This window comes from Lonchura striata, chromosome 9, assembly GCF_050655825.1.
Source record: "Lonchura striata isolate lonStrDom1 chromosome 9, ASM5065582v1, whole genome shotgun sequence".
NCBI lineage: Eukaryota > Metazoa > Chordata > Aves > Passeriformes > Estrildidae > Lonchura > Lonchura striata.
In genome coordinates this window covers 26,214,255-26,227,043 of record NC_140711.1, presented here as the reverse complement: position 1 = coordinate 26,227,043, position 12,789 = coordinate 26,214,255, and the positions used below count along the sequence as shown (strand labels likewise).

Sequence of the window (12,789 nt, the reverse complement as noted above, 5' to 3'; positions counted from 1 at the left end):
AACTGGCAAGTTTTCCTGACTTGATTAGAATTAGTTTTAGCAGAGCAATGACCCTGGTCCATCATTTTTCAGATGAAGTAGGGATAATGCAGAAGATATTCCTGCAGAGCAGGAGGACAGGATGCAACATCCAACAGAAAACTGGAGCTCTGCATTTAGTTGAGGCTGCAATATGGAGCCTTGCAAAGAATTCTCTAATTGTAATTAAACAGAGTAAAAATGTGAGCAAATAAAGATTTCAGGTTGTTACTGCAAACAGTACAGGTGCTTTTGTGTTGGTACTATTTTGTGGAATGGAATTTTAGTTGGTGAAGCCTGGATATCAACACGCTGGTAGTTCGAGTCTGTGTGTGCACATGTGTTGAAGCATTTTTTACCAATACCTCAAAATAAAGGTATTCCAGCTTGCTTTTGTGGTACCAAGAAGTGAAACTCAAAAGTACCATAAGGCTTGTTCTTCTGCTACTCCAGAAACCCACAGGGAGTTAATTGGTGATTTTTCACAGATGACATCTAATCTATACGTATAAATTACTTTTCACTCCTATTATGCCTTAATTGAAGAGCACCAATGTGAGACTGCAATAGATGGAGCTTTAGTAATTCTAGCCTCAATTAACTTTGTGTGGATTTGAGTCTTTTTTCCTTCCTTTTCCATGGACTAAGGATAATTCTTTGACATCTTGTATTTACTTAAATTATTGTTAGAAAATTTAGGGGATATGCATGTGATGAGCTATTCTATATGACAACTCTGAAGACATAGGCAGGAGTTGTGTGTATGATTTATAAATTAATACATGTCTTTTATGTCCTACTGTTTTGTTTAACAGCAGTACCATCTGCAGTACCAAATCCCTCAGGATTCTGCTGGGGAGGAATAGTTTAATAGCAATCATTTTTTGGGTAAATGGCAGTTACCATCTCTGTAACAGCTACTCTCATTCCAGCCTTGACTCTTCTTCAGCTCCCTGCCTTTAAGACACAAAATGTGTGTTGCAGCAGAGTAAAATCACAGTGAAGAAATAAAACACCTTGCTGTCTGGAATAGGAAATTCAGACACAGCAGAAAGCAAAAAATTATCCTAGGAGAGGCAGGATGCTGTGTAGGAAGAGAACAGGCATATGGTGATGCAGTTAATTCTTAGTTACTTCATATTTTACCAGAAGTGATATATATTTACCAGAAAATTAGATTTGATGCCTCTATCTGGGCATATATGCTTTTACAAATGTTTCTGGTGTTCAGTAAATAGCAATGAAAACAGCATAAGAATCCCACTAGCACAAGCCTGTGGATTAAAGCAGTTATTTACAACATGTTTTTGCCACAGACCTCCCCAAGTTTTCCCTCGTGGCTCAGATGGTCAGAAAGCATGTTTGTGCTTGCTTTTAATTGGTTTGCTCTTCTGAGAGAACTTTTGCCACTGAGAAAAACCCACAGACTTTGAGAGGTCAACAGGTATAAAGTGGAAAACCTGCTATATTTCCTAGCTTCCTCACTGTTGGCCAAAGTCCTTTTCTCTGAGTAAGAATATTCCCAACCTCCCTCTCACTGAGGTACCACTGCAGGGCAGCAGGGTGGGGGTGATGGCACAGGTGGGACAAGGAGTTTGTCACCCCCAGATGCAGAGAGCGTGGCAGGCTGTTATCACTGGGATAAAATAACAACAACAAAAATAATAATAATAATACTTTGTAATTCTATTAGTACAGTAATAATATTTTTAATTCTATTTGAATAATAATAATTATTATAATTTGTAACACTATTAGTATAATAATAATCATCATCACCATCATCATCATCCACGTGTTCCCAAGGATTTGTTAAGTAATAAATGGAAGGTGTGCCCCCAGTTTATTTCAAGGAGTGTGGTGGACACTGATAGCAATCCACATGAATAATAGAACTCCAAGAATGATGTGAGTGCTGCTTAAATAGGATTGAGGTTTGCAAAAAGAGAAGGGAAGAGGAAAGGCAGAAGAAGAGAGAAAGAAGGAAGATAGAAAAGTTTTATTTCTCAGGCTTTCTCAAAACTTATTAAAATTCCCTGTACTGTCTTCACTGAGCAGGCCACACAAGTCAGATCTGATTATTTAAGTCTGATGTGTTCTTTAACTCACACATTCAAAAGCAAGGCAGGATTTTTGTGACCTCTACCTGTACTCTACTGTTCATCAAACTTTCCTGAACTGAATCTTATCTCAACAGTCACACATCCCAAAGGCCTCCAGTTGTGATTTAAGAATGCAAGCAATGACATACTGAATGGAGGTCTTCCTCAATTGGTCCAATGGTTAATCTTTTCTATTTATTTTCAAATAAGGAGATTTGAGTTCACAGTAAATTAGCACCATAATTTCTGCGTTCTGATTGAAAGATTGCACTTCCAAATAGCTGCTAGGTTTCTAACTAGTGATTTATATATGCAGTCTTACATGATGACTTCTAACTTCCTTTTCATCAGCTCATGGAATATTTACTAGCACTGATTGGACCCTCATGGCAAATCTCAGTACTGGGAAGAAGAATCAAAAATTATAATGCTGTCCTTCTCAATGAAAACTTTTTTTTTTTATTTCTAAAATATGAATTTTCCCTTTTAGAGAAATTAAATCCATCCTTTCTTTCATTTACCACATAGTCAAAATTCTGAGAAACTGCATGGTATTATTGGGAAAAAAACTAATAGTATGGAGCCAGAGTGATCATTATAAAGTAAAGATGATTTCCAGGCTAAAGTCAGAAAAAATTTTCTCTTGCACTAGTAATCAATTAAAATATATTACCTAAAATATGTGATCTGTATGCAGTTCTAAGTAGTTGCACATATTACACAGTTTATTAAATAGAAAAAATTTCTCAGATATATTGGGTACAAAGATCTTCAAGTCCCATTTGGGCTATCTTCAAATAAGGAACTCATTTTGCCCAAATCTTGAATGAAAATGGAAAGCAGAGTTTCATGGGGTCAGTTTTCATCTTTAAAGCTTTGCACATTAAGAACATTGATATTTGTTAACTCTCCTCTATAAAATCTCTTCTGGGTTTGTAGCTGCTGCCTTGAGTTGTATAATCTAAAGTGAATAGTTATGGAATATCACATGAAAGGTCAGCAGATCTCAATGGCTGAAAAGCCTTATGAGCCTGCCACTGAAAATGGGGGTGCTGAGAGACCACGGGAAGGGGCAGATATTTGGTTCAATGTGCTGTGGGCTGCTTAATTTTGCATATTGCACTACTTGAAGTAAGTAGGACTGGAACAGCTTGCACTCAATCCTGGTGAAGACAAGAATCTCTCCCTCAGGGCATTGCTTTCTTCTGCCAAGTAGGGCAGTCAAGTGCTGGATTTGGCTGTGGACTCTTCTGTTCTCTCATGTAGCCTTTGCTTTTCATTTGGGCTTTGGCTGAATATTTTGAAAGGATCAGTCAATGGATTTTTGTTATTCCACACATTATCCTGTAAGATTTTGGTTTGTCCAGGCTGTCTTTCAGGGATGATATTATTTACATTTTCGTAAAAGTTCTCAGATGGTGTTTCATAAGAGCACTGCTCGTGAATTACTTAGTAATATAATTTACTTAGTAATATATAATTTCCTGTGAAGTTGTTATATGCAACTTAAAAATGCTTGAAACTAAAATGAACATGACCCAGCCATGTAGTAGTAACTATGTATATAACTTACCTTGTGGAAGGCATTTAAGTAGATGTTCTCTGATAGCTGTAGAATTTCTTGTTTTTTTCCAAAATGAGAAGATTTCTAGATATCTGCTATTTTCTGTAGCAAACTTTATCTTTTTTCTTGTATTTTTCAAAGAGGACACATTCAAATCAAAGGTACTCCAGCTGCCTCTTGTGTCCACCCATGCCATAATATCATTCATCAGCTCTTAAGGCTCACTTCTCCTTTCTAGTATGTGTCAGAACATATCACTTAAAATCTTGTAGAATTAGTATCTGCAGCCATTATTTCTGAGACTGGGCTCGCCTCCTCCTTTTCCTTTTTGCTTTTACAGCATATCTAGAAATCTCTATTAAAGATCTCGGCTAGTGGACTGGCCCCATTGCTTATAGAGCTCTCAAAGTGTCTCTGAGATTATTATCAGACTTTCCTTTGACTTCAGTAAAGATCATCTGTACTAACTTACTACAGAGCTGATCTCTCCTGTGGCTGTGCTGTACTTGGAGCAGGAGCTGTCAAGCAGAGTCTCTCTGCCAAAGCCTGCCCCAGATCACAATCCCTGTGCTGTGCAGCCATGGGATTGTCACAGGACAAAGCTGAAATATAAATATCATGCACACAGAAAATACTCAGAATTTGAGAGTCTCCCCATAAGTATCCTAATGACAAAGAGGCAGAGTAGGATATGAGCATTGACAGTGTGAAGGAGAGGCAGATACAGGCTTTCAAAGCACTCTCAGACTTTTATCATCTCTTTACTGAAGCTTAAAGGCAGAGTCACCCTCTTCTCACAGCCTTCAAAGAATGATGGATTTATAATCTGTTTCAACATCTACAGGATGCTTAGAGTTGTAGAATCATAGGATGGATTGTGTTAGACCTTAAAGATTATCTAGTCCAACTCCCTGCCACAGGCAGGGACACCTTCCACTATCCCAGGTTCTTCCAAGTCCCTTCCAACCTGGCCTTGGAAAATTCCAGGGATGGGGCAGCCAAGCTCTCTGAACACCCTGTGCCAGGGCTTCACCACCCTCACAGGCAAGAATTTCTTCAGATATCCACTCCTTTTCTAGGCTCCAGCCACTTCACTAATACTAATTCAAAGGATTTAGTACCCTGGGAGGAGTGTTAAAAATTGTAACAGTAGACCAACACTGAAATAGCACATCAAAGTTCATAGATCATCAAACACTTTCTTCCTTGCATACTTAAAAAATGCCAAATGATATATTGACAAGCTTGTGTATTTACTGATTCAACTCTGTAAATGGTTTACTTTGGTGAAACCAATTGGGAATTTCTGAAGGCTGACTGCTGGGGCAGCAGCACTGACCAAGGAATCTTGGATGGATTTAGAAGATGTGTAGATGTGGCACTTGGGGACATGGTTTAGTGGCTGACTTGGAGTGCTGGGTTAATGGTCTTAAAGATCTTTTCCAACCTAAATGATTCCATGATTCTGTGATTCTGTGATTCTGGGGTCTGAAACAGCCAGGAAAGAGTGCATCATGATGGAGCATGGTACTACAGACATTTCATGGAGTTAAGCTAAAATCTTGCACTTCTGAAATCATTAATCTCATTACTAATATGTATGTGGCAGAAAGTTACAGAAACAGACAAGAACTTTGCTAATGCTGCAATCACTTTTCTGTATATGAAATGAATTTCATACAAAACACCTGCTTGAGCAGCACTTTCAGAATACTTGCTTGTCTGATTCTCAAGCAGAGGTACACTGCAGATGTCTGTAGAGGAGTATTTTTCATGCACTGAATAGTTCATATTCTCCTACATTTTTCTTATGGGAGTTCCTAGTACTTTTAGACACCTTATCCCCTACCCATGACTAAAATATGCTGTTAAAATTAGGAAGTGCTGGTCAGCAAAGCAAGAAGCAGTATCCTCTGCTTCATGAATATCATATATGCATTAATGTTCACAGTGCTGCTGCCCACACAAATCATTCAGATTAGCTAGCTGATGTGAATTCTAGAGAGATGGCTAAGATGAAAACAAATGTGCTCTTTAAGTCTAACCATCTCTCTTAAAATTTGCTTATCTTGCTCACATTCCTATCTGAGTAGGTATAGTTTAAAGGGCAGTGGAAAATTTCTGTACATGGCAATTACCATTCAATATTAATGGAAGGTGTTGAACTAAAGTCCTAAGCAATGAATCCAGAGGGAATACAAATTCTTTCCTCAAAAACTACTCTGTATTATTCCACTATGCATTGGTGCTTTCATACTTGTACAATCTAACATTTGCTTTTAACAAAATTAAAGCTGGCATTTGACTGCACAGGGAATTGTAACTGGAAACCTAGCTAAATTATTATAACACTTGCCTAAACAGGTGGGTAATAATAAAGTCTTAAGTGTTACTGCTTTCAGAGACAGAACTCTTAGAAAAAGCCCTTTACACATGTCAGACAAGCTTCTTTATGCTCTTGTGCTTTATTTTTAGAGTAGCATTTATTGTTGCATATTTTCTCACAGTCAGATATTTTTTTCTGTATGTCCAGCAAGACATTCTGCCCCTTACTTCCATCCAGCCACAAAGGTCATGGGGCCATCAACCACTCATAGGGACAGAACTTGTTAGAGGGATGGTTTGAGTCTCTTGTGATGTGAAATGGCACTTTCATACCCACCAGCCTGCGCCTGGCCTCTCACTGCATCACTGGCTTGTAGCAGTCCCTTACATTAAGAAAAAATCTGTCTTGGCCTCCCTCTCTGCATTAATTTGAATCTTCAAATTAGGCCAGAGCTTAAAATAATTCAAATTACCTAAGGTTTTCAGCTAAATATTTTAAGTTTCCCAAGTCCATTATTTTATTTACTCTTCAAAAATGCTGGAAACATATTAGAAAAAAGATTTATCTGAATGGCAAGCAGAAATAATTACCCAGGCAGGAAGCCTATAAAGCATTCTAGTTTATCTTAATACAAAATAGAGGACCTGGTTGTGGCACTCTGCATATTTGTCTAACAGACATGTAACAGAGAAATTGTCTAAATGAGCTTAATAAATCTCTTTCTTAAACTCACAAAAGACCACATCCTCACTTCCATAATTCTATTAGAGTCTGCTCCTCCGGAGGAGATAAAAGAAGAGATAACCTCTCCATTCAGAATATAAAATAGCCATTGTTCAGCTGATGATTGGAATTTTTCCAGTAGAAGGACTTAATTATGGAACAAAATTAGCTCAATCTGACCTTTTTAGAGAATAATGCAAAACTAAGTTTTTTGCGAATGTCTTCCTGGAATAACTGAAATAAGGAATAATTTACTTCCCTCTTTTTACAAGAGCAAAAGGTGGCAGAATATGATAGCAGCATTCTTGGTGAGATGACAATCCAAAGATAATAATAAGACAGTATGTGCAGAAAGAGATAATATATTTTAATAGACTAGCTGATACAGTTTAAAAACAGAGAAGCCTTCAGACACACAAGACCTTTACAGCGAGAGCAGATTTCCCTCAGTGACTCAAAATTGCGAGCTTTTAATAGCTAGATGGTGTAATGGTTGTGTCATAGGAATGCACCAAAATGTGTGGTATCTATATCCATTAGACATTGAAAGCTCCTTTTGGGATAAAGACAAAATCTATTGTTCCAATCTCTGCTTTATCTCTGTGATAAATAAGAATAAGTACCTGCACCCACAAGCCAACAGGCTGGGGGTGATGCTGGTGTTAAAGCACTTCCCTCCAGGTGTTTGGTTCCATGCATTTATCTGTATTGAGGCACTCCTCACTAGAAAAGGCAAAAAAAAAATGCAAACTGGAAAGAAAAACATAATCTGTTTTATCAGTCCCATCTCAGATTTCATGACATTCTGAATGCTCCTAAGCCATGCTGATACCACGGCGTACAAGAAGAAAAGGCATGAACAGGTGGTAATATTAACAGGCTTCTTACAGTTCTGAAAAATGAGATAGAAATGTTTCATGTCATGAAAGTCAACATCAATCATCATCCATCTTGTGCAGATATGGAAATCAGCCAAGGTGGTTCTTGCTGAGGAGGAGTGAGATATTTCTTTTGCATCAGAGCTGTTGCTCTGGACACAAGTCATAATTTGTTTTATATAGATGAATGAGGAGAATATTGCTAACACACTAACACTGCCTTTTTGTTTTGGTTTGGTTTGGTTTTTTTTTTGTTTTGTTTTTGTTTGTTGTTTTTTTTTTACTTTTTAACAAACAGAAAGCTCCCCCTCCTGGCACATTCCCTGAACTGAATGCAGGGTTCCTGACATCTTTTAGCAACAGGAGATTCATGAAGATTCTTTAAAAGTAGTGTATCTATAGTCTCCCAAGGATTTCTCATTTCCCCATCCAGCTATGGGACTTGATATGAACTGATCTGACACCAGGGGTTTGCCCTAAGGCTTTGTTTATAATTTTAACCTGTTGCTTTTCCAGGCAAAGACTTATGGTTGCATATTATACAGAGTAAAAAAATAACTGTTTCACAAAGTTCGAGTGTTCACATTTGTGTTCCTTCAGAGTGATCTATGTATCTCAGTTATAACCCCACCATCTAATTTCCTAATAAATGCCTTGGAATAATTTTGAGGAATCTCTTGGATCTCTTTGAGGCTGCATCTCAGGTGAGAGCAGATCCTGACCAGGTTCAGGGAATCTGAAAGCCAGGGAAAGCAAAAAAGCAAAGAGGGACGTGTTTATGTCACAGTTTTGGCAACTGCTGTAACTACTCTCATCTCATTGCTGCCTGTGCTCGGGGACTGCCAGTCCTAATCCCTTGAATCAGTGCAGTCACTTATGTGCTTCATGTGATGAACTGATTTGTCACTGAATTTCCACAGCCATACACTTAAGCAAAGAAAGGGGAAGGCTTTCCCAGCATGTACAGCCACAGGATCCTGTAGTTCCCACAAAATCCTACATTTTAATTTTGTTACAGTCCCTGGTCCCATCCCTCAGCTCCAAGCAGGCTGACAAAGGCAGTGACACTGCTTAGGGAGCTTTCATTAGATTTGCCATCATATTCAAAGACATCATCTCTCCATGTCCTTAAAAATTATTTGTGGGGAACAACATTTTACTGGAGCGTGAGGCCAAGAATGAATGTCCCTGTGCAGGCAGGATTGTGCTGGGGCCATGTTTTCACATAGCCATGCACACCAACCCCCTGGTCACACAGAGCAAAGTGAAGGAGTGTGGAGCAAAATAACATCATAACAATCTCAACTCAGTAATAGTAAAATGAGAATGAATGAATGGATTTTAACTATGTCTTCCTTTCTAGGCTTCTTCTGAATACCAAGGGGGTATTTTTTTCTGTGGCAGTGGTGCTACTTTGGTTTTTGTGCAGTTAGATGATAAATATGGCAGGTTTCAGTTGTAGAAGAGTGGTTATTTTAAAGCCTAGCATAGAGTAACAATTCACTACAGATACAATGAATGAAGGATGTCTATTAGACTTGGTACATTAGGTCTAGAAGTGGGAGAATTGCTGGCCTGGCACCTTATGCCACTTTCCTCTTCCTTCTCTGTGGTTACAAAAATCAGGATTGACCTACACAAACAAAGCTGCTCGCCCTAAACAGAGCAGAGCTCAGCTGCTGAGGCAGTGAGGCCAACGAGCTTTCAGTGCCATTTACAGCAAAAAAGGGCTTTAGTTTAAATGTCTCTACACAGAGGGCAGAACAGCAAATGCAAGCTTGCCATTTGAAGCCAAATCAGAGTAATAATAAAGTAGCAAATGACACGTTCATTATAAGTACACACATGCACCTATCTGTATTCTTGTTAAATCCTTGCTGTATAGATATATATACACATCTTCTTAGAAATGTCTTAAAAGCTGCTTTTATTGTCATAATGAAAGAGTAGGACTCCTTTGAGAGTCATTTGTCTGCAAAACTACTGTAAACTTCCTTTGAGTAGGCTGTCTGCACTCAAGAGAGTTGAATCAGTAGAACTTTGACGAGACTAGAAGACCCACTGATATCTAATTAATGTGGAAATAATGGTTGTAATCATTGCATTTCTCTACAAAGCATGTACTGAAAAGCAGTTACACGATTTAGTGAGCATCAAATCAGTTTGATATGCAAATGGAGGTATGGACTACTTCATAATGCTGGTAGTATTTAAACATTTGTTTATTAAGCTGAGAAATTTCAAAATGTCAACAAATGGGGTCCAAAAGCGATGCCTTTTATCAAGAGAGACTTTGTTCAGAGTTTTTGCTGTACATCTTTTAGAGTCAGTAGGCTCTAATGACAAGAGTAACTGCAATGCTAAATGTGAAGGGACTGCTGGGAGTAAAGTGTGGAACAGTTGTTCCAGCACCTGACACATTCCAACATTTTTCCTCCAGGAATAAAAGGGAGCAGTTCTAGTGCTCTCCAGATTACTCCTGAGCTCCTACCTTTTGTGCTGTTAAGAGGTCATGGAGGCATTGACTTTATCCATTTAATGTAGATTCAATTAACTCAGGTTAATGACTGTGGGATGGAGCTCAGGGAGCTAAGAAGTGCTCCCATTGTTCAGCCCAGCTTATCCTGTGACATAAGCTGCTTTTCTCGGGGGAGAAAAAAGTAAAAGACAATGAGTTGCCAGGACAGGGTCAGAGTCTACAGGGAAGTGTAATCATTGCATCTCAGGCACATGCAAAGCTCCTGGCATCATCCAAGTACAGAAAAGCAACACAGAGTTGATCAAATAATGTACAGAACAACTGCATCTTATCTGTTTTCTAAACTTTTACTCTTAAACTCAGTACAATCAACAAAAAGTCCTTGGGAGTAATAAGTTGTGATCTGTTCAGATTTAGATGAGTATTTTCCTGGGATGTGTCTTCATCTTTCCTACATATATTTATCATGGCCCAAAGAGTGCATATCAAATATATTTTATTTCAGGAGAAGTGCAAAATTACAAATTGTTCCGAGGGACTATGGAAAAGTATGTAGTTGTACGATATTTAATAGCATATACTTCTGAAATCTGGGAAAATTTTAACAGGATCACTCAGACGAACCCTTGCTAACCCCTTCTCTTTTCATTTACTTTGACAGGATTTCTGAGCACTGGGGACCAAGCAGCAAAAGGAAACTATGGCCTCCTTGATCTAATTCAAGCTTTGCGATGGACTAGTGAAAATATTGGGTTCTTTGGTGGTGACCCATTAAGAATTACTGTTTTTGGATCTGGGGCAGGCGGTTCATGCGTCAATCTGTTGACTTTATCCCATTATTCTGAAGGTAACCGTTGGAGCAATTCAACCAAAGGTATTATACAGGTTGCAAATTTTGACAATTTTGGTGTCTGCATGCCACCACCATTAGTACTATGTGATGTTCTGTATATTCTCTTTGTTTCTATGAACTGTTGAGTTCAGCTCAGTATTAAGAAACTTTTTAAAGGCTGTACAAGCCTCCTTCTCCCTCAGCTCTTCTGTGCATGTTTAAATTTTGGGTCACTTTCTTCTTTTTCCTATGGAGCTTTGTAGAAACACTTTATAGCAGACTTCTGAACAGCATTTTCTTGGTGCATCATTTTTGTCTCTTTTCTTTCCTACCTAAGGGTGTCTTTTTTGGAAAATCAGGCAGTCATGCTCACAGTAGATGAGGTCATCTATATTCAGACAGTTGTGAAAGGCGTGTTTAGTTTCTCCTGAGGAGCAGAATTTAAAGAAAATTAAAATGACAGAATTTCTCTTTTCAGGCTAACAGCTGAATTGCTTAAAACTATTGTTTTGTGTGAAGGAAACAAGTAACTAGTTCAGAAATCTTTTGTCTGAAACTGCATGGACTTCACTTGCTGTCATATAATAAAAGAATGGTTGAACGTTTTGCATGCATGATCCAAAATTGTCAAAGCATCCAAATTGCAAATGGATTTCCTTCTATATGTTTTTCCTATTCCATAACTAACACCTTTTCTCTCTAGTTGAGACAGGTGGCAGGGAATTCAAATCATGCTGTTTGAGGCACCAAACTTATTCTTTCTATGATTTTTGCACCACAGTGTCTCTCATTTGCATGGCTATTGCTTATTGATCATGCTACTTTTGTCTAACTGTTCTCACATATTTTTATCTGTATTAGTTTTATCAGGGACACCACACTGTGCCCTGTGCATATAATCCTCCACTAATTTATATTGCTGTATCTCCATAGGGGACTAATTGGCTGGTCATAAAAACATAATTCTGTTGACATTAAAAGAGATGCATTTCCCCAAAGTCATGTTACAAAGACCACTGAGGTCAATAGAAATGAGAGATTCTTTAGACCATGCCACTATGCTTTTTTAAATGAGAGAAAAATATAACTTCTACAAGAAGAGTTAAGTGGAAAATAAGACTGTGGTCTAAATTTTAGTCTATTTTCACAATTTGATTTTTAGTGTAATCTTTTTTTTTCCCTTCCATAAGTACCTGAACTTACATAGGAGACATTTAAAAGAAGATGCTTGTAAGAACAAGATGTAAGCATTACCTCACTGGACTGTGACCTGAGGGTCTCTATCTTCTTCCATCAGAGTGCTAAAAACCAACTTTCTCATCAAGTATTAACTCCAGATTGAATGAGGACACCTGGTTTATCTTCCCCTAACTCTTGGTGTTAAAATCAATCTTCTTGGAGTAACATGACATCAGTGCAAAATGCCACATTGACAATATTTGGACAGTTATGTGTTGCCTCTTATCAGCAAATGATAGCCTGTCATACCCCAACACATGGCAGAATTCTGCCAGGACCAGAATCTGTTTGGGGAAAACTGAGGCACTATGTTGCCAACACAACAGATCAAGGCATTTTAGAGGGGCCTGAAGAAGGTTCAGTAGAAGTAAATTTTTGAGGATTTCTTTTAGAAGCAAACACATGCTTTGATGAAATTTGGATTAAACAGAACAACTCACCACACTCCCATGTTATATTTCATTGGAGGTGGTTAGATCTGCTGTTAAAAAAAAAAAAAAAAAGAAAGACAAATGAAAACATAAATTTGTCATGTTCAAATAAGTAATTTCTTAATATTTCCAAACCCCCTTTTGTTTCATGTTGTTTTACATTGACATATGAGAGGTGAAAAAGGACTTTTTACAAA

General features: G+C 38.0%; 1 protein-coding gene across 10 annotated transcripts in view; it reads left to right on the top strand.

Annotated features, from left to right (window-relative positions):
- NLGN1 (neuroligin 1) overlaps positions 1-12,789 on the top strand; it is a 380,357-nt gene that overhangs the window by 358,468 nt on the left and 9,100 nt on the right. For 7 of the 10 annotated variants that reach the window (XM_085588010.1, XM_085588008.1, XM_085588009.1 and 4 more), the window contains one exon: positions 10,752-10,964. In XM_085588010.1, coding sequence (XP_085444136.1) covers positions 10,752-10,964 — 213 coding nt within the window. The remainder of the gene's footprint in view (positions 1-10,751; positions 10,965-12,789) is intronic. The other 3 variants (XM_077785735.2, XM_077785733.2, XM_077785731.2) reach the window with 1 other exon arrangement.